The sequence below is a fragment of the Phodopus roborovskii genome, unplaced genomic scaffold (genome assembly GCF_943737965.1).
Source record: "Phodopus roborovskii unplaced genomic scaffold, PHOROB, whole genome shotgun sequence".
Classification (NCBI taxonomy): Eukaryota; Metazoa; Chordata; class Mammalia; order Rodentia; family Cricetidae; genus Phodopus; species Phodopus roborovskii.
This window is the reverse complement of record NW_026126416.1, coordinates 22,766,144-22,785,888: the sequence shown is the minus strand read 5'-3', so window position 1 is coordinate 22,785,888 and position 19,745 is coordinate 22,766,144. Positions and strand designations below refer to the sequence as shown.

Here is a 19,745-nt window from a genome sequence, read left to right as displayed (position 1 = left end):
GGTCTGCTCAGAAAACTCCAAGAGTTTGGGAAGCAGAACAGAGCTTCTTGTTCCTGCTACCCATGACATGGCAGAGAAGAAGGCAGCTTTAGGGCAAAAGCTAACAGTAGTATTTAAGAAGGAGATTCAAACTGGCTGGAGGCCTCTGCAAAAAAAATCTTGTCACACATACCCTAACAGACACAAGATAGAGTGTTACACATTCATACTGCACAGATGCATCCTCAGGCAAGCAGGGAAAACTGCTGATTGGACACATTGCACACACACACACACACACACACACACACACACACACACACACCTCTAGCCCTGACCTCTGGGACACTGGACATGGCAGCAAGGGCAGCAAGGGCAGCAAGGGCAGCAAGGGCAGCAAGCCCTAAGGAAGGTAACATTTCTTCTGGGTAGTGAAGGAGGCAAGGCAAACCAGGAGGGAAAATGCCCTTGCTTACAGAGTATGGGATGGCAAACAAGAATTGTTCCTCTCCTTGTCCTCTGGGTCTTGGGGAGCAGTCACAGGTAGGTAAGAACTGGAAGCAGCCGAAGCCTTGGTGGGGTATGGAGAGCAGAGGCCCTGAGGGATGCTGGGAGTGGAGGACAGGGTAAGTCAGCTCACGACAGAGCTCCAACAAGCACCTGACAACCACCCATGGCTTCCCCTACCGGCTCCTGATGGGGAAGCCAGGTCCTGCATCACCAAGAGATCCTGGGTGGATACAAGAAAACTCTGGGCCCCATTTGAAAGGTTGAGGACTTCTCACCACTGAGGCAGAATGGGTGGTCTCTGGCCAAGCCTGAGGTCCCAATCTGTAGTCCTAGGTTCTGCCTTCACTCTTAATTCCATAAGACAATTGGAGACACCAGCTAGGAAAAGTGTTGAAGAAAAAGCGGAGACTTCAGAGGTGTGGAATAGGGTCGCCCTCTGAGGGGACTAGGCTGTAGACAGCAGATGCCAAAGCCCAACCCCAGGGTGGGCAGCTGGGGAAGTGGGAGCTGCAGAAGGCCTAGGAGGGTCTGGAATTCTCCTCCCACCTGCTCCTCCCCCTCTGCCTTCTCCCAACCCACCCCCTGGGCTGCCCTCCGAGCAGGGGAGGCGCCGCTGGCCCGAGTGCTGAGAGAAGCTGGGAGGGGCCGGGGACGCTGGACCGGGTTGGGCCCCTCGGCTGAGCTCTGCGCAGGCAGGCCCCGCCCCAGCTCACACATCTGGGCGGTGAGCGTTGCCATCCGGCCTGGGGGAGGGTGCAGAGACGGGCCTGGCGTACGTCGAGGACCACAACAGACTTGCCGCGGGTTCTGAACTAGCACCCAGGCCGCCAGAAGCCAGAACCAGAGGAGCTGTCCGCAGGGCGGAGGTGAGCTGGGGAAGGACCGATGGGCTCCCCAGGGAGGCGCAGAGGCTCCTGTCTGGGACTGTAAGCCCGTGAAGTCGCGGACTGGGTGGGAGCAAATCTGCAAGCTCCTCGGGGAGGCTGGCCAGCTGGTCAGAGCCGGGGAGACAACTGAACTCTGGCTTCTACCTAAGGTTGTGGGACCTCCGCTGGAGGCTTGGTCTGGAACGACCCGACCCCGTGCATGGGGAGCGGGGTTGTGGCTATAGAGGAGCCGCTGTGACCTGAGGCCTGCTCGCTTAACTAGTTGTGGGAACTGCTGCCTGGGCTAGAAATGAGACTGGAGGTTGAATATTTGTGTGTCAAAGAGGTGCCTTATGGGGCTCCAGTCACTGAGGTCCAAGGATGTGGGAAAGCATCTGGGTGACCAGGGTATCAATATGCCAGAGACCTTAGGTTTCTGTCAAAGAGGCCAGGGTGGGGATCCAAGTTGGGTGGGGTCTGGGCTTCTCCAGGCTTGAAGAAGCTATGTCTGGAGTTAGTCTGTCCCATGGAGTAAGTCTGTCCCGTGGAGAAAGGGGAAGGCAGGAACAATTGTTGAAGCTGCCTTGAGCAGACTGAGCAATGGAAAGTGAAAAACTTCACTGGAGACAGTGGACAGGGATGAGAGGACTTTAGGTTTCAGTGGGACAGAGATTGTGAACTAGTTATTCCTATGATGAGTACCCAAAACGATGCTACATATATGAAAAGCAAAGCTGCAGCAGAGATCAGAGACATTGATGGCCATTTCCATCACCCCTAGTCATTACAAGAGACAGCAGCCTCCTTATTCCATAGCCTTTTCCTGGTCCCCTCTCCTTGAAGTCATCTCCCAAGAACGGGGTGGGGCAGCCTTTGGGTGCCATTTCTGACCTGACCCTTGGAAGAGATAAATGTCTGTAGCCTCAGCCTGCTGACAGTCCTGTTGAAATTAAGGGCTGGCAGTGTGCTAAGCAGGCAGCATCATTCGGTTCCAGAGAAGAGAGACCTGTTAATATCTGAGCTGGTTCTTTGTTCTCAACGGGCATCACATAGAAATAGGAAACCCAGCAACACCACACACCTGCAGGATTCTGATGATCATAGGTACTCACCTAGTCACCCACCCAAGAAGAGACCCTTGGAGAATTGTGTCTACTGGGAAAAAAATTCTAGGTTATTGTGAGATCTGGGAAAGTATCTGAGTTCCCACTGACACAGCCTGTCCAGACAGACCATCCCTATTATACAACAATCAGGGCTGTAAGTCAGGGTGCATCTGAAGAGGAGGAGTCAGCCATAGACAGGATAGATCAGTGATCAGGCTGGGACCTGGATCTGGCATGCAATTTCCATCTGGAAATGGAGTTACTTTCTGGAAACCAAATTATTCTACCCAGTGACTCTCAAAGTCAGATGTTACCACCCAGAAATTAGAAGTCGCTGGGATGGGGTCCCCCCTTAATCTGTTCCCATCTTTGTATTCTAACAAGACCTAGCTGTCCTAAGCCCCTTAGCATTCCCCTCAAATGTTTTGGGGTACACATGCATGATATTGTGGGAAGATCTTGAAAACACATTGGACACTGTGTGTGTCCCTGCAAAGCTGCTAGCCCCTTTACCTCCGTCTCTTGGGAATCTGTGGAGACCCCTTCACCACAGTTTGTTTCAGATCCTACCTCCTTCAAAAAGAACTCAGGATAGGTACAATAAAACTCTCAGGAAGACCCAGTACTAAAGTCAAATCCACACAGAGAAGCAAAGGGCACTGTCCACACACACCCATCTCCCCTGCCTTTCCCAACACTTTCAAAGCTGGAGTTGGTCCTCCCAAGCACAATGACACCCTTTATGCTGAGGTACAGAGAGGTGACACACTCCTTTTTTGTTTGTTTGTTTTTCTAGATAGGGTTTCTCTGTATTGTTTTGGAGCCTGTCCTAGAACTAGCTCTGTAGACCAGGGTGGCCTCAAACTCACAGAGATCCACCTGCCTCTGCCTCCCTAGTGCTGGGATTAAAGGTGTGTGCCACCAACGCCCAGCAAGGTGACATACTCTTATATGTTTCATAATGGGCTATGCTTTGGAAGAGGAATAGGCATCTGCTAGTAACATGGAATTAAGCCATAGAGTGACAACTCAAGTTTTTTTCTCTCAGAAGTTCAAGATTATTTTCTGCTAGCCAATAAACTTGGCCCAGAAAATCCACCCATCCATCTATCCATCCATCCGTCTGTCCATCCATTTATCCATCCATTCACCCATCCATTCAGTAAGTGGTTCTCAGTACCTAACTCTAGCCTATGACAGAGAAATGCTCAATACATATTCCACTGGGGCTTTGCTACAGTGTCATGTCAATAAATACAGTTCTCTAAGAAAGAGAAAAGCCTGGTTTGTAATGTTTGCCAATTTCCGCAGTGTAAATACTCCTGGCTATGGATGCTTTCAAGCTCACATCACTATGTAAGTGGATTCAGAATCAAGAGACAGTGTCCGCTCTGGAGAGTTTGTAGTGTCCAGCTCTAGTTTATCTGAGCTAGACTTCTGCCCTGACTCCTAGGGTTCTTACAGGTCCCCTCTATTTGCTTTGCCTTTCTTCATTATCCCTTAGCTTCAGCCCGCTCTCATCCTTTCCCTGATTTTGATCCCCGCTACAGCCAACTGTTTCTCTCCAGTGCCGTGGAAGCAAGATGATATGTGTCTAGAAATCTCCATGGTGCTGGCCACACTGGGGCACCCTGGATGTCTGTCTTTCCCTGGTGCTGGGTGTGTGATCAAGGGAGTATCCTTGTGTGTATGGGTGTGCCGCTGCCCAGCTCTGTCTGCTGCTGTTCTGTTAGCAAAACTTCCTGATCAGGCCACAGAGAGCCCCCACCTTTGTTTAAAGGGGTAGCCGGGCTCATACTGCATTGCAGACCACAGAGCAAGAACTGTAAGGAGAATCTGAATTACTTTGGGAATCTCATTAAAGTTCTGGCCAGGCAGTGGTGGCACACACCTTTAATTTCAGTACTTGGGAGGCATAGGTGGGAAGATCTCTGAGTTCGAGACCAGCCTGGTCTACACAGCAAGTTCCAGATCAGCTAGGTCCATATAGAGAAACCTTGTCTCAGAAAACAAAACAGAACAAAAACAATAACCCCCCCAAAAAAAACCAGAAAAGGGAGATGGGGGGGGGAGTCCTGATTCAGCAGGTCAGGGATAGATGGAATCTGAATTTCCATAAGCTGCTGTAGGACATAGTGATGCTGGCACTGCCGGACCTGAGATCACACTTTCAGTAACAAAACTATTGATGAGTTGGAGGCATTTGCTTAGAACTTAGACCCCAGAACCTCAAGCTCAAATACCTCCCACTTTAGGAACAAAAATACAAATAACCTTACAACAAATAATTAATAAATAACCTTGGACCAATAAATCAACTTGGAGAAGCAAGCTGGATCATTGGGTAAAAGCACTTGCCATAGGAGTGGTGGTGCACTCCTTGGTCTACAGAGTGAGTTCCAGGACAGGCTCCAAAGCTACACAGAGAAAACCTGTCTTTTTTTTAAAAAAAAAAAAGCACTTGCCATGCAAGCCTGATGACTGGGGTTGACCCCTGGAACCCATAAAGGTGGAAGCAGAGATGTGACTTCCAGAAGTTGCCCTCTGACAGCCACACCACACCTGCACCTCCATGTTCAACTTCTTACCTTCCCTCTCAAAAAATACTAATTAGAAATTTTAAATTTGTTTAAAAATGAAAACACATGGCACATAACTCTCCTTCCCTCCCTCCTGGTGCTTATATCTACTCTTCTCAGCCAAGCTTCTCTTATTCAGCTTTACTTGGGTTTATCTGTTGTGGGCCCATAGGACAGGTATTTGCTATCTTACGGGCTTCTTTAATTTTTTTTTTTTTTTTAAGCAGGACAGTGGATGAAGGCCTTTAATCCCAGAAGGCAGAAGCAGGCAGATCTCTGTGAGTTCTAGGCCAGCCTGGTCTACAAAGCTACACAGGGAAATCCTGTCTCAGAAAACCAAAAAGAAATTTTTTAAAATTTTATTCGTGTGGTGTCTATCTGGCACCACATGTGTGCCTAGTGCCCACAGAGGTCAGAAGAGGGTATTGACTCCCTAGAAGTGGAGTTAAGGATGGTTGTGAGTCACTGTGTAGGAGCTGGGAACAGAACCCAGGACTTCTGCAGGAACAACAAATGCTCTTAACTGCTGAGCTATCTCTCTAGCCCCTTTGTTCAAGGACTTCTTCAAATAGTATCACCCTCTTCTCTTCTGGGGTTGTCATTGAACCAAAGGAGGGTTCTTGATCAGCCTACTTCCACCTGCCCAGTCTTGAAATGTCCTGTCTCCTCCCTTCCCTCCCAGTCTGCCTCTTCCCAGATTCCCATGACAGTGACTCTAATGTACACCTCCAACTCGGGGACATCCCGCTGTCTCCAGACTACATATCGGATTGCTTGTTTTGACCCCAGTATGAGACTGCATCCACACTCTGCCTGTCCCTGCTGCCAGCCTGCCTTGTATCTAGTGTTCTCTATCTTGCCTCCCAACTCCCAGCTTAAGTCAGAAAAGTTTCCTCCTAAGGCCCACTTAACAGGTCTGATCAGCTCTGCTGATTTACACCACTGCCTCTGAAAGGCACCCCTTGTGTCTGAGGTGCACAGTTCACCACCACCCATAGCCTGGAAGCCTACAGCAGCCCAGCTGACTTCTGGCTTCCATGCTACTCTCCAGCATCCTCTCACCCTCTCACACAGCCAGGAGCATCAAAGTGCAGATACAGTCATGCTTCACCCCGCCCTGCAGCTTCCAAACCTTGAAGATTTTCTGTTGCCCTTCACTTAAAACCAAGTCTAAAGGAGGGTCCAGCCCAGCTCTTCCCTCCCACGCTGATGTCATCTTCACATCTTAGTGTGCTCGGCATCCTCAGAGTTACTTCCGTGCTGGTTTGATCATGCTCACCCGAGTCCCCAGAACAGGCACCTATCATCACTTCCTAAACCATGGCTAGTGATCCCATTATAAGGACTAAACAGGGAAGATGAAAAGCCAGCAACAATAAATTTGATGGATGTTCAGTGACCGAAAATGACTTCAAAATCATAATCTGAATAAATCCGGTCATCTCTGGAAGTGCTAGCCCCTGTCACACTTGTGTGCGTTGGTTCTGGGCACACAACACACTCCCTTTGCACACTGGTCTACCATGAAATATCAGCAGAAGCTGACGGAAACGCCTCATCTCAGATTTGAGACTGCTCTGTGTGAGAAACTGCAGGTTTTTACTGCACATACAGAAATATGTAACCCCTTTATGACTCCTTATAGAAACGTGCTGGTTTAATTACAGAGTTTTATTTTGTGTATGGATGCTTTGTCTGCATGTGTGTCTGCACACGGCTTTCATGCTTGGTGACCCCAGAGACCGGAAAAGGGCATTGGATCCTTTGGAACTGGAGTTAGAGAGGGTTGTGGGTTTAGAGGCTGTGTGGGTGCTGGAAACTGTACCCTGTTCCTCTGGGCCATCTCTTCAACCATGAGGGTGTTTGATTTTAAAGACTGCTGTTTGAGTTGCTGATTTAAACTTCATTTTTTAAGAAAATGAAATGAATTTTGACTTGAGTTAGAAAAGAATTTCCTGCCATTGTCTGAAGTGGCCCTAGACATACATCTGTCATTCTGTACTATGTACTTATGTAAAGCAGCTCTCAGCTCAGCCATTAGAAAATCAAAATAGCAGTCAACTCTCACAGAAGCTGAAGATGCTTTACACTCTGTAATATCAACTATTCAGCCAATACTCATTTATTTAATGGTTTTCTTGAAGCAGGGCCACAAGTACCCCAGACTACCCTCCCACTTGATATGGAGCCACAGTTAACCTTGAATTCCAGGTCCTGCTGTCTCCACCTTCCAAGTGCTCAGAGTAGAGGCATGAACTGCCATACCTGGCTAAGACTTCATTTTTTTATATATATAAAAAAAACAAGCACATCTATCTGATTACTATTCAAATTTTCCTCTATCTTTAATAAGTGGGAAAATTTTATATATATATGTATATATATATGAATTGTTTTCAAATAAAGTTCTATGACTTAATATGAATAAATATTTTATTTATATTCCTATTTCATATAATTATATACCATGGACTGCATGGAAATTTCTCATGTAAAATAGGGTCACAAATGAAATGAGGTCTCAGGGGGGACAGCTTAAGGATGCCCACTGTGGGGTTGCAGAATTAGTTGGGCTGTGAGGGGCCCTGACTGCTCCTCCAAAGGACCTAGGCTCCCAGTACCCACTTGGTGGCTCACAGCTATCTGTAACTCCAGATCCAAGGGATCTGTCACCCTCCTTGAACACTAGACACACACGTTATACAGGCATACCCACCAGCAAGCAGTCTTACTCAGAAGACAATAGAAATATGATCGGCACCTGGCACAAAGTGAATTCCAGAAAACACTGAAGAGGGTCATGGTTCCCACAGCGCAAAGACTTTTCCAAATGAGCCAGGCCTGTGGAGACTGAGCTCTAGATGAGACGAAGGGGCTTGGTTAGACATGCTAACAGAATTGTGATGGTTTTCAGAGTGTGGCTACATCTTTATCTCCAAGAGAGGCACACTGAGGGGTTTGTCGGTGAAATAGTTTGATATCAGGGATTAGCATCAAATGGCTCTGGATTGGAGTAAAGAAACAGCATGAATAGCATTCAGGGAAAGAGCAAAGAACAAGTAAGTCTCACTCTGCTTGTCTGTTCTTGTTGACAGCTACAGAGACTGCAAGGATGCTGACTGTTCCGGAAATGGGCCTTCAAGGGCTGTATATCAGTAAGACCTCTACTTGCCCCTCCCTGCCTACCACCCCACTTGCCTTGGCATGGAGACTACTAGCCACTGCCCGCAATTGCCTCTCTCAGCACAAGTTCCTGAGAAATATTCTGTAAATTCTACACTGCATGTGGGTGTGCGTGTATGGTGCCGCCTGTGCATGTGTGCAGGGATGGTCTGTATACAGAAAGTATCTATTCAAAGCCCCCCCCACGTGTGTACATATGCTTGTCTGTGTGCAAAGGACTTGCATATGCCTTGTGCAAGTATGCAAGTGTGCGGGTGGATCCCTGTGAATAGAACCTCGTGGTTCTATTGAGTGGTCTGTGGTGGGCCTGAATGCACTGGACTCAGTCAGCCGTCTGCTTTCATTGAGTATAGGCTTTGTGCTCTCTGCAGGGTGGGAGGCCAGCAAGCAGGAGGGACACTCCTCAGGAAGTCCATTCACAAAGCCCTGGTGGGCTGGGCCCTTCCTTCCTGCCTCCCTTCCCAGGCTCCAGCCACAGCAACTGCCTTTCACATTAGAGCTGAAAGCAGCGCCTAGTCCATACTGGATGCCCAGGGAAGGGGATCTTGACCTGTAGCTGCCTTGACCCTGTTCTTCTGATACCCGGACACACTGCAACTGTGTCCAGGCACTTCCTACAGACCCTTCCATACATTCCTGGGTTATCACCGGGTCACTGTCATGGACCACTGACAAGCTGAGGGAGTGCAGCCGGCCCTGGCCCAGAGTACAGCCGGTCAGACCTGCTGACATAGGCCTTCATGCCAGATCCCATACTCCTCTTGTGAGCCTCCCTAGCCATATCCACTGGCATCAGGGTCTGTCTCAGTGCCACCCCCTCCCATGACCCTTAGCAAACCTTGATGGGATGGTGACTAGTGATTTCAATGCCTTCCTGACCCACAGGTGTCAAATTCAAGCCACACCTGGGGCCCCCTAAAGGTTGCTCTGTTTCCTAGACCCTTAAGTCTAGCCCAGGCTGGGCCCTTCAGTGACCCTTCTTCCCCCAGGTGCTAAATTGAGTGTATGCATGGGAGCTGGGACAGGTGACCAAAATTCCTGGTGCTGAGGACATCCCCGGAAACAGCCAGGCCAGGGGTGGGCTCTGCCTTCCCCTTCTGGTCCTGCCTGTGCCCTTTGGGAATGGGAGAGCTCCCTCAAGTCCTGATTAGAACCATGTGACCTGGCTTAATATCGGAGAGGAGCAGCCTGCCTCTGGGCCTTACCTCCCATATCACAGCCTCTTGCATCTGTAGTCCCCTCCAGCCCTGTCACAGGAACCTATCTGTGCATTGCTCCTGCCTACCCATCTCCAGACCATCTTTCTACTACAAAGTGCTTCTCTGCCTCCTCCTATCATCCTGTGTGTGCTTTAAGGGCACTTGGGAAACTGTGCCCAGGTGACACACACAAGTCACCATCCAGAGGAGCAGGTGCATCTGATCGGTCCAGGCATCATGGACCGATCCTGCATCTGCATCATGAATGTCCTTCCTGCTCCCTTCTGTCTCCTTCCCCCAACAAATGCCCTTCACCTCAGCCAGGCTCAGTGGGAACAGGTAGAGCCCTTGTGCGAGGCCTGGGATCCTGCTTCCCAGATTGTTCCAGGCCTCTTTCCTCTACAGGCTCTAGCCCACAGAGATCCCCAGTGCCAAGCCCACCCAGCTCCCCAAGGACCCAGGAAAGCTGTGGCATCGCTCCCCTCACGCCTTCACAGTCTCCAGTAAGCCCTGATTGGGAATTTGGGTAGTAGGTGGCCTGGGTGGTATGGAGGAGGGAGGTCCCTGGCAGGGCTGTGGCAGGAACTAGACTGAAGAAAGGTACAGAGGCATGCCGCCAGGCCTCCCACCGCTGGCACGCTAGCCATGTGTGCCATGGCCTGAGACTGTAGGTACCAATTCTCCTGAAAACATAAGCTCTAGGTAACTCCCTCCCTCCACTCCATGTGGCAGGATGACCCCCGGACACCGCTGAGGCTGACCTGCTTAGCAGGCATGTGACTTTTCTAGGTCCTTACAGTACTGCTCCTGCCCACCAGAGCCCTAACATGCTCTGAGTCCCATCTCAGGGAGATGTATATTGTTTAAAAAAATATTTAGAGGGCTAGAGAGTTGGCTTAGTGGTTAAGAGCACTGGCTGCCCTTCCAGAGGTCCTGAGTTCAATTCCCAGCACCCACATGGTGACTCACAACCATCTGTAATGTGACCTGATGCCCTCTTCTGGCATAAAGGCATGTATGTGCAGATAGATCACACATATACATTAAATAAATGTTTTTTTTTTTTTAATAGAAACTTAAACTGGGCGGTGGTGGCACACACCCTTAGTCCCAGCACTTGGGAGTCAGAGGCAGGTGGTTCTCTGTGAGTTGAGGCCATCCTGGTCTACAAGAGCTAGTTCCAGGACAGCTTCCAAAGCCACAGAGAAACCCTGTCTCAAAAAACAAAAACAAAACACACAAACAAAAACTTAGAAACTGCACAATCGAAGTTTCTAAGGCATAGTCTCTGTCCTCACGGCTTTCCTGGGTTACCTACCCCATGTGACTTTGTCCTTGTCGTCAGCTTGGGGGTCCCTCTTGTCCTCAGGGAGCCCAGACCTAGCTTGGGAGAAGTAGGGACAATTCTGCACATGCATTGGGGCCCCTCCTCTCTTCTACAAAACCAGAGTCTGGTTTGTGTCACAAAAGGAAAAGGTAAAGTGTGCACATCCAAATAGCAGAAAACAGACCAGAAAAGCCTAATTGCTCCCAGCTGGGGCAAGGCTAATTAATAGCGGGCAGTGAAAATGGTGCAAGAGTGAGTCTGGGCAGCAGTCAGGTAACTGGAAGCTACACGGCAGTGGTTTTAACCCCAAACTGCCATGGCTACCTGAGAGGCCTTGCACTATCCAGGCAGGTGGCCCTGGCCAGGTCTCAGCCCAGAGCAGGTGTGGTTTAAACCCAGGAAGGGGGCCAATGGGACTGGGGCAAAGCTGCTTTGGGCCAAGGCAGTGAAGGGAAGGAGTTCCTCTTAGTTACTGGCTAACTTTAGGTCTTGGACTTGCAGAAGCCAGAGACCCGTGCTCCACAGCAGGCCTCCTTCTCTGTGGTTGTAGCCATCGATTTTGGGACCACATCCAGTGGTTATGCCTTCAGCTTTGCTAGTGACCCTGAGGCCATCCACATGATGAGGTAAGGGCAGCTGGACTGGGAGACTGGGCTGGAGAAGTACCTCAAACTCTGGGACAGGCCTGGTCTTGGAGATAATCATGGGGCAGGGTCTTATCAGAGCCCCTTGCATCTCTAGGACTCTTCACTGGGACAGAAGGCTAGAGAATGGACTTCAGGTCTGAGTTTCAGCCTTATTTGGAGTCCTCACACCCACTACAGGAATGTTGAGCTTCATTTATTTATTTGCAGTGCTGAACATCAAACCCAGAGCCACAAGCATGCTACACAAGTGTTCTTGGGCTTAATTTTGGGTGTATGTTTTAATTTTTTAAGTGTGTGTGCATGGTGTGTAGTGTGTATTTGTGCATGTGTGCATGCATATCAAGGCCAAAGGTCAGCAATTGTCTTCCTCTGTCACTGTCCACCTTCTTTTATTGACATGGTACCTCTCACTGGACCCAGAGCTCACTGATTGGCTAGACTAGCTGGCCATGGAGCTCTGGAGATCCACTCATCCCCCTCCTCAGCCTGTCCCCCCGGTGACAGGGTTATGGGTGCCACCATGCCCAGCCTAGGCTCTAAAATAACAGAAAGGGAGGAAGAGAGGGAGACAAGGAGGGAGGGAGGGAGGGAGAGAGGGAGGGGGAAGGAAAACAAAGGAAGGAATCATAAAAGACATTGAAGTAATTCGGCCTTGGACTGGGCCAGAGATGGCTTCTGCTAGGGTCCCAGGAAAACATATCAGGAGGCCAGACACGTGGAATGATAGCTTGCCATTGTTGATAATAATACAGAGGAGAGGTCAAATGAGACAGCCTACCTAGAGGCCTCTCAGAGTCCCTTGGACAGAGAGGATCCCATGGGCAGCATTTATAGAGGGATGTAAATTGGCACCATTTCATTTCCATGAAATCCTGAGATACATACTATTATTATTGGGGGGGGGGCAGTGTTTGAGAGATGGTCTCAGTCTGTAGATCGGGCTGGCAGTCATCCTGCCTCAGCCTCCCGAATGCTGGCATTGCAGTCACCACTCCCAGTTCCATTATTTTCTTTTTACAGATGAGGGGGGAAAATGGAAGCTCAGGAAGTCGTGTCCTGCTCTTGGCCATGGTCACACAACTGAGCCAGCACTCAACTGTAGGAATGTTGCCTCTGGCTCCCCTGATTGCTTTTGTCTTTGCAGGAAATGGGAGGGGGGAGACCCAGGTGTGGCCAACCAGAAGACCCCTACTTGTCTGCTGCTGACCCCAGAGGGTGTCTTTCACAGTTTTGGCTACACTGCCCGAGACTACTACCACGACCTAGACCCTGAGGAGGCTCGGGACTGGCTCTACTTTGAGAAGTTTAAAATGAAGATTCACAGCGCCACTGTGAGACAATGTGGCCAGGCTCCCACCAGGGAGGTGGAGCCATGACGGGAGCAGGCAGTGTTAGTGCAGGGCAGGACATAGCTAAAAGGCCAGAGGAACAGTCTAACTAGGAGCTGAAATGGGGGGATAATGGGCGGAACAGAAGTGTGCATGATGCAGAGGTGGGTTAGGGCAGGACTAGAGAATGGCTGGGGCAGAGCTAATGGGAGGCCAAGAGAGGAAGATGCAAGGGGATATGGGGTGATTATAAGGAAGAAATGCTCAGGAAAGGGGGCAGAGCTATGGCCTCCTGCAGAGTGGCCCTGTGTCTCTGCCAGGATCTTACCTTGAAGACCCAGCTGGAGGCCGTGAATGGGAAGCAGATGCTGGCCCTGGAGGTGTTTGCCCATGCCCTCCGCTTCTTCAAGGAGCATGCCCTTCAGGTGTGCTGCCCTTCCCAACCCACCAACTGGGGCAGAGACCCCTATCCTGGCCCCTCACCCCACCCTGAGTCCAGATGGTGACAGTCCATCTCCAGTCCCCTGACCTGTCTGTTAGGACTTGTATTTGGGCCAGTCAGGTGAAAATTAGACTTCCCACTCCAGCAACAGACCTTCCCAAGCTGGGAAGTCCTCACTGTGACTTGAGTCCTTCCAGCTCCCAAGGGGGTCTGAAAATGCTTTGGGCCAGCTTTCACCTCACAGTCCTCCCCTACTGCAGGAGCTGAGAGAACAGAGCCCATGCATGTTCCAGAAGGACACCGTGCGCTGGGTGTTGACTGTGCCAGCCATCTGGAAACAGCCAGCTAAGCAGTTCATGAGAGAGGCTGCCTACTTGGTGAGAATGTGCAGGCAGAACTGTGCCCCAGGCCCCAAGATGGTCCTGTGGGTGCATGCCTCATCCACCCTTCAACCCTGAGGACCACAAAATCATTGTGTGAAGATATTCACCCTTGCTGGGATTTTTGGGAAGCTGTTGTCTCCAAGAGAGGGGGTGGGTCTTCAAGAACAAAGGCAATTGGACACAGGCATAGGCCATCATAGATGGTATCCTGTCAAGTCCCAGAGAAGCAGAACCCACGATAGGCAGTATTGTGTATATAGTCTGTTGAAGACAGGCTCTCAGGACAAAGAGGGCGGAGGGCCGGAGAGTGATGCGTAAGGACGTGGTCCTGCTGGAGTCTAGCTTCAACCTGCTCTACAGGAAGCCCCAGAGGGAGGATTGTGGCACTGAGTTGGCCATGGTGCGGCCAGGGTCCATAGCTGCCTGCCATTGCTTGCTGGTGGGGTGGAAGGGGCGCTTGTCCATGTGAGGTGGGACAGATGTCTAAAGCAGGAGCAGGCAGGGACCAGAGACAGCCACTTTGGTCCTCAGCAGTATTTTGCGAACCTCCACTCCTCCCCAGGCATCTTCCCAGATGGAAGGGACTATTTAGCTACAAAGGGAGATGATTCTGGCCAAAGTGTGATGTCTTCCAATCATAGAATGTGGGGTTCAGACACTACCCTCTCCAATGGGGACAGAGGCCTCACAGAGCAAGGTGGGTTGCTTGGCTCTGCCCCTGGAGCCTTGAGGAACAGACCCTAAGACATCCAAAAAGTATCTCAAGCCTGCATTCTGCCTCCTTGGAGAGGTACCAGTATGCCTTTACCTGTGGGTCAGATGAAAGAACTGTGGGTGCCTTTGCTTGTCCCTAGAGGGAGTTGACTTTGAGCTCAGTGTGCTGCTCTGCAGGGATCAGATGTCCCCAGACTGAACAAGCACGCCTGCCATTTACCTGCCCTGCTTTCTCCCACAATGCTCCATGATGCCAGCACAGAAAGGGCTGGCCCAGGGCAGGAAGCCTCCATTCCTACCTGCCTCCCTCTTCCTGACCTGATCAGAATGCATGGAATCCCATGAACTCTAAACTCCCTAGAGAGAGCCTTTGTCCTGCTGCTGCAGGAAATGACAGGTTTTGAGTGTTTCTCAAGTACCCCCACTGGCCTGTCGTGGTGCCTGGAATTTCACTATTTCCTTCCTGCTATAGCTGATTCTCTGGGAACAAAGTTCTCCTGGGAATGGGGCAACCTATGGCCAATATCTAACACCAGCCTGGTGAGCTGGGCAGTGCTCCATCATTCCTCACAGTCCACTGCTCCCACCCTCCAGTCCCCAAGTTCCTCAGCACATTACAGCCAGCGCTTAAGTTAGCCAGCTCTGTACCTCGGTCGGTATGGGAAACTTGCTGCAACCATGCCATTTTTTTGATGCTCGGTAAGCCACTGGCTCCTCGGCCCTGGCCCTCACTAGCCTGACCTCACAGTGGCTGTGCTGCAGCTTTAACTGTGTGTAGCATGAAGGGGCCTGACAGGCCTAGCATGGACGGTGTGTGGTGGAAGAGAGGTTGGAACACCCAGGCCCCAGAGTACTATCTTACATGAAAGTCTGTGTTGCTGGCCACCACCTATCCCCAGGCTGGTCTGGTATCTCGAGAGGATGCAGAAAAACTCCTCATTGCCCTGGAGCCTGAGGCTGCCTCCGTCTACTGTCGAAAGCTTCGCCTGCACCAACTCATGGACCTGAGTAGCCGGACCGTAGGTGGTGGGCGCCTGGGTGAGCGCAGATCCATTGACTCCAGCTTTCGCCATGGTGAGCTGTCAGGGTTTCTGCCTAGTGCTGGTTTCAAGGCAAGAACCCTTGAGAGGTTGGAAGGTTAGCTATGTCTAGGATGGAAAGGGGGAGTCACCATCCTGAGGGACCCAAGATCCCTGGTGGAGTTCAGTGTGAAGGAGACATGGCCCTGGCTCCAGGACCCCAGGTTGGAGACAACCTCACCTTGACCAAGGAAGGAGTCCGAGGGTCAGGTGCTCAATGAACACTAACAAGGGAGCAAGCTGGGTTCCAGCCTCCTCTTCAGAGGCTTTTCCTTAAAACAACCACTCCATCAACTGTTACCCCACATCAACCCTGCCCTGCCCCTCAGCAGCCAAAGCTCTTGCAGCCAGACCCAGGCACTCAGGCCAAGAACAATTGGGGTCCATTTTGGTCATCCTCCTAAATGTGATCTCCCTAGAAGGGAGAGGCCACAAGTCCTGAGCTTACCTGGGACACTTGGCAATACTTCTCTCAGATCCCTCAAAGCCTTTGGGGCCTGATTGTGCCAGGGCCCGTTCCCTCTGTGTCAAGAAGTCCGGTATCCGGAGGTGCTTCTAACTGTTTCTAGTGCCTGGGATTGGGATCAGTGTTGTTGAAGTGCCAGCGACAGCCTTGGTGAGGAGAAGGGTTGAGAGTGGCAGCTCCTAACCGCACTGTCCTGCTGTGCCCAACCCCAGCCCGGGAGCAGCTGCGGAGGTCTCGCCACAGCCGAACATTCCTGGTGGAGTCTGGTGTGGGAGAACTGTGGGCAGAGATGCAAGAAGGTGAGACAATGGGGTATGAAGGAACACCTCAGATAACGTAGAGAACCTGCAGGAACTGTGAAGGGCCCATCTGTGCAGCCTTCATCTTCCCTCGGTCATCTATACCCCATCTGCTTGCAACTGCCCCCTACCTAACTCATTCTTCCATGAGATTCTGTTCTATGTTCAAGCCTCAAATCCTTATTTGGTAGCCTGAGATGAAGCCCTTCACCTCCCTCCCCACTCCTATTCTGTCCCCCAAGGCTGGGCTTGGAGCAGGGTCGGAGACTGGGGACGGGAGGTACAAGGCTGAAAGTGAGAGACAGGCCTTTAATTTTACCTGTATCGGCCGTGCAGGAGACCGCTACATGGTGGCAGACTGTGGGGGTGGCACTGTGGACCTGACCGTACACCAGCTGGAGCAGCCTCACGGCACCCTCAAGGAGCTCTACAAGGCTTCTGGCGAGTAGACCAACCAGAACCCATGTGACCCAGATCGCACAGGGCCTCTGTCGTCCCCTGGTGGCCTATCTGGCAATGACACCCTCTCTGTCTCCCACCTGCTGCAGGCGGCCCTTATGGTGCAGTGGGGGTGGACCTGGCCTTTGAGCAGCTGCTCTGCCGCATATTCGGAGAGGACTTCATTGCCAAATTCAAAAGGCAACGGCCAGCAGCTTGGGTGGATCTGACCATTGCCTTCGAGGCCCGCAAACGCACTGCAGGCCCGCACCGTGCAGGAGCACTCAACATTTCCCTTCCCTTCTCTTTCATTGATTTCTACCGCAAACAACGAGGCCACAACGTGGAGACTGCCCTGCGCAGGAGCAGGTGTGCCAGGGACAGGGCTCAGGCAGTGTTTGCTAATGTGGCCTGCCCTTGCAAGGGAGAGTCGTGGGTTCCAGGGCCTGGTCAGTTCCACACACATAAACCGTGCCAGCTGAGACAGTGGCAGGAGGCAGGGTGTGAGTGCTGGGTGGTGGGGCAGGTTTATCAGCAGTCTGGAATCCGCAGTCCCCAAACTGGAGCGCCATAAGGGACAGAGGTTGCAATTTTTATCTTCTCCCTGTCCCACCCTGCTACTCAGTGCTCTCGGCTCTGCTACACTGAAGTAAAGGTAAGCTGTTTGTGACCTCCTGAGTGAGCAGGGCAGACAGAAGAGTTGGGCTGGGGATAAGGGCAGGTGTCTACCCTTTATACCCAAAGGGAGGACCCCTGACTAGAAGTTGCAGCAAACAGCTGGGCTGACCCATGGACTTGTGTGTCTCCTTCACATCCTACAGTGTGAACTTCGTGAAGTGGTCTTCACAGGGGATGCTCCGGATGTCCTGTGAGGCTATGAACGAGCTGTTTCAGCCCACGGTCAGTGGGATCATCCAACACATAGGTGAGTGCCTGGAGGCCCCCTCATCCTCAAATTCAGGTTCAGAAATAATTCCTTTTATCTATGCCTGTAAAACACCATACATCCTTACCTTGGGGTGAAACCCAGAATTGTCTGTAATACCTGGAGCAAACAACACATTGTGATTAAGGAATTGCTTATAGCCCTGCCACGTTAAAGGAGGCCTGATGTCCCCATTTCCCCATTTTGTAAAGGGTACTAAATGAGCTGATAGTGTATATAGAATGGGCACACTGCCCTGAACAGAGTAAATGCATTCCTGAGTCTTACCCTTAACGGGATGGTAGCAAAGGTAGGATGTTTTGGTCACTGATCAGGCAGGATCAGTGAGGCATGTAAGGACCCTTCAGTGAAAGCTGTTTTCTATGGAATGACTGGCTTTCAGATGCTTTTAGAGTCCCTGTGGGGCTGGGCATGGTGGTGCATGCCTTTAATACCAGCCCCTGGGAGGCAGAGACAGGTGAATCTCTGTGAGTTCGAGTCCAGCCTGATCTACAGAGCTCCAGAACAGGCCCCAAAGTTACAGAGAAACTCTGTCTCGAAAACCCAAATCCCCCAAAAAGAGTACTGGTGGGAGCAGCAGAACAGCCACTTACCATGAAATGGTGACCCTTAGTGACTCTGTCCCCTTCTGTCTCTTCCTGAACCCCGCCCTAAACCTGTCCCTGCCCTGCAGAGATGTTGCTGGATAGGCCTGAGGTACAGGGCGTGAAGTTGCTATTCCTGGTGGGCGGCTTTGCAGAGTCGGCTGTGCTACAGCATGCCGTACAGACAGCGCTGGGCACGCGGGGCCTGCGCGTTGTGGTCCCGCACGATGTGGGTCTCACCATCCTCAAAGGAGCAGTGCTCTTTGGCCAGGCACCAGGTGTGGTGCGGGTGCGCCGCTCCCCTCTCACTTATGGCGTGGGCGTGCTCAACCGTTTTGTGCCTGGCCACCACCCACCGGAGAAATTGCTGGTTCGGGATGGGCGCCGCTGGTGCACTGATGTCTTTGAGCGCTTCGTGGCAGCAGAGCAGTCGGTGGCCCTGGGAGAGGAGGTGCGGCGCAGCTACTGCCCTGCGTGCCCGGGCCAGAGGCGTGTGCTTATCAATCTGTACTGCTGTGCTGCGGAGGATGCACGCTTCATCACTGACCCTGGGGTGCGCAAGTGTGGCGCACTCAGCCTGGAGCTTGAGCCTGAAGGCTGCCCGGGAAACACAGGCACTTCCCCCAACCGCCGTGAGATCCGGGCTGCCATGCAGTTTGGCGATACGGAGATTAAGGTCACTGCTGTGGATGTCAGCACCAATCGCTCTGTGCGAGCAGCCATTGACTTTCTCTCCAACTAAGAGCGCCCCTTTTGTTGGGGACACAAGAACATGCTAGTTTTCATAGCAGCGCCCCTTTCTCCTTACCCTGAGAGAAATGTGGTAAGGACACATGGAGACTTGCTTTGGGATTGGGCCTTGGTCTGCAGACTGAAACACTAAAAGTCCCCTTATTCCAACAGAGAACGCCAAGAGGTGAGGTGGTATAAGAGACTTCTAAGGGGTTTGTTAGAGGATGAGCGGGCCTTGGCAGGTGTGTGACCACGAAGACAGACTGCAACAGGGGACTAAACACTGGCCTGAACTTGAGGGTTGAGAGGAAGGTTAAGCAAAACTGCTGAGGAACCAGGCAAGGTGCAGAACTGGGCCCGAGGGTCGGTGTTCACTAACTGTTGAGCTCTAGCCACAGGAAGCCAGAGAGCAGTTTCATGCGGGGCAGGCAGGGGGTGAGGGTGTGTAAGCCCATGCTAAAGGGACAGGTGTGAAGACTGTTAATTGCAGAACAGTGGCCGACAGGAGGAGGGTGCATTGTTACAGAGAAGGCAGTTTGGAGGGGATGTGGACACAGCGTGCACAAAGGACCCATGAGCAGCTTATAAATGACCCATTTGCCCCCAACCCAGCCACAGGAGGACAGAGTTCACAGGGGCGAGGCAGGGGGTGTCCCAGCTCTGCCACTTAATCAGGATAGTATACCGTTAGGAAATCTGACCAGCCGTGGGCCTCAGTTTCTCCAAGTGTGGAATGGCAGGCACTTCCAGCCAACTTGACCTGCCTGAGAACTTGCCTTAGGTGAAAATAAAGCATCTGTGGTCAAGAAAAGCAGCAGTCTCCTGGAACCACCAGAGTGGGGAGCCTCGTAAGTGGGAGCAATGTATGAAGTACAAGTACCAGAGAGAAGGAAGACCGTTTTCAGCTGCACAGATACAAGGGACTCGGCAAGGAGCTG

At 51.5% G+C, this 19,745-nt stretch overlaps 1 protein-coding gene across 1 annotated transcript; it reads left to right on the top strand.

The window, feature by feature from the left end:
* Nucleotides 1-1,155: 1,155 nt before the first annotated feature.
* Nucleotides 1,156-19,618, top strand: Hspa12b (heat shock protein family A (Hsp70) member 12B). Its single transcript, XM_051183356.1, has 13 exons — nt 1,156-1,355; nt 8,136-8,195; nt 9,828-9,925; nt 11,251-11,375; nt 12,541-12,727; nt 13,045-13,149; nt 13,427-13,543; nt 15,163-15,337; nt 16,021-16,107; nt 16,444-16,548; nt 16,656-16,914; nt 17,367-17,470; nt 18,165-19,618. The coding sequence occupies exons 2-13, from the start codon at nt 8,153-8,155 to the stop codon at nt 18,815-18,817; spliced, it is 2,058 nt and encodes a 685-aa protein (XP_051039313.1). The 5' UTR covers nt 1,156-1,355; nt 8,136-8,152; the 3' UTR covers nt 18,818-19,618.
* The last annotated feature ends 127 nt before the right edge of the window (nt 19,619-19,745 follow it).

Excerpts from the sequence above, each read along its gene's own strand:
- Hspa12b (XM_051183356.1), top strand. The coding sequence starts at position 8,153 with ATGCTGACTGTTCCGGAAATGGGCCTTCAAGGGCTGTATATCA. Across the intron at positions 12,728-13,044 it reads TGAAGATTCACAGCGCCACT|GATCTTACCTTGAAGACCCA; the intron begins GTGAGACAATGT and ends TGTCTCTGCCAG. Across the intron at positions 16,549-16,655 it reads GGAGCTCTACAAGGCTTCTG|GCGGCCCTTATGGTGCAGTG; the intron begins GCGAGTAGACCA and ends CACCTGCTGCAG.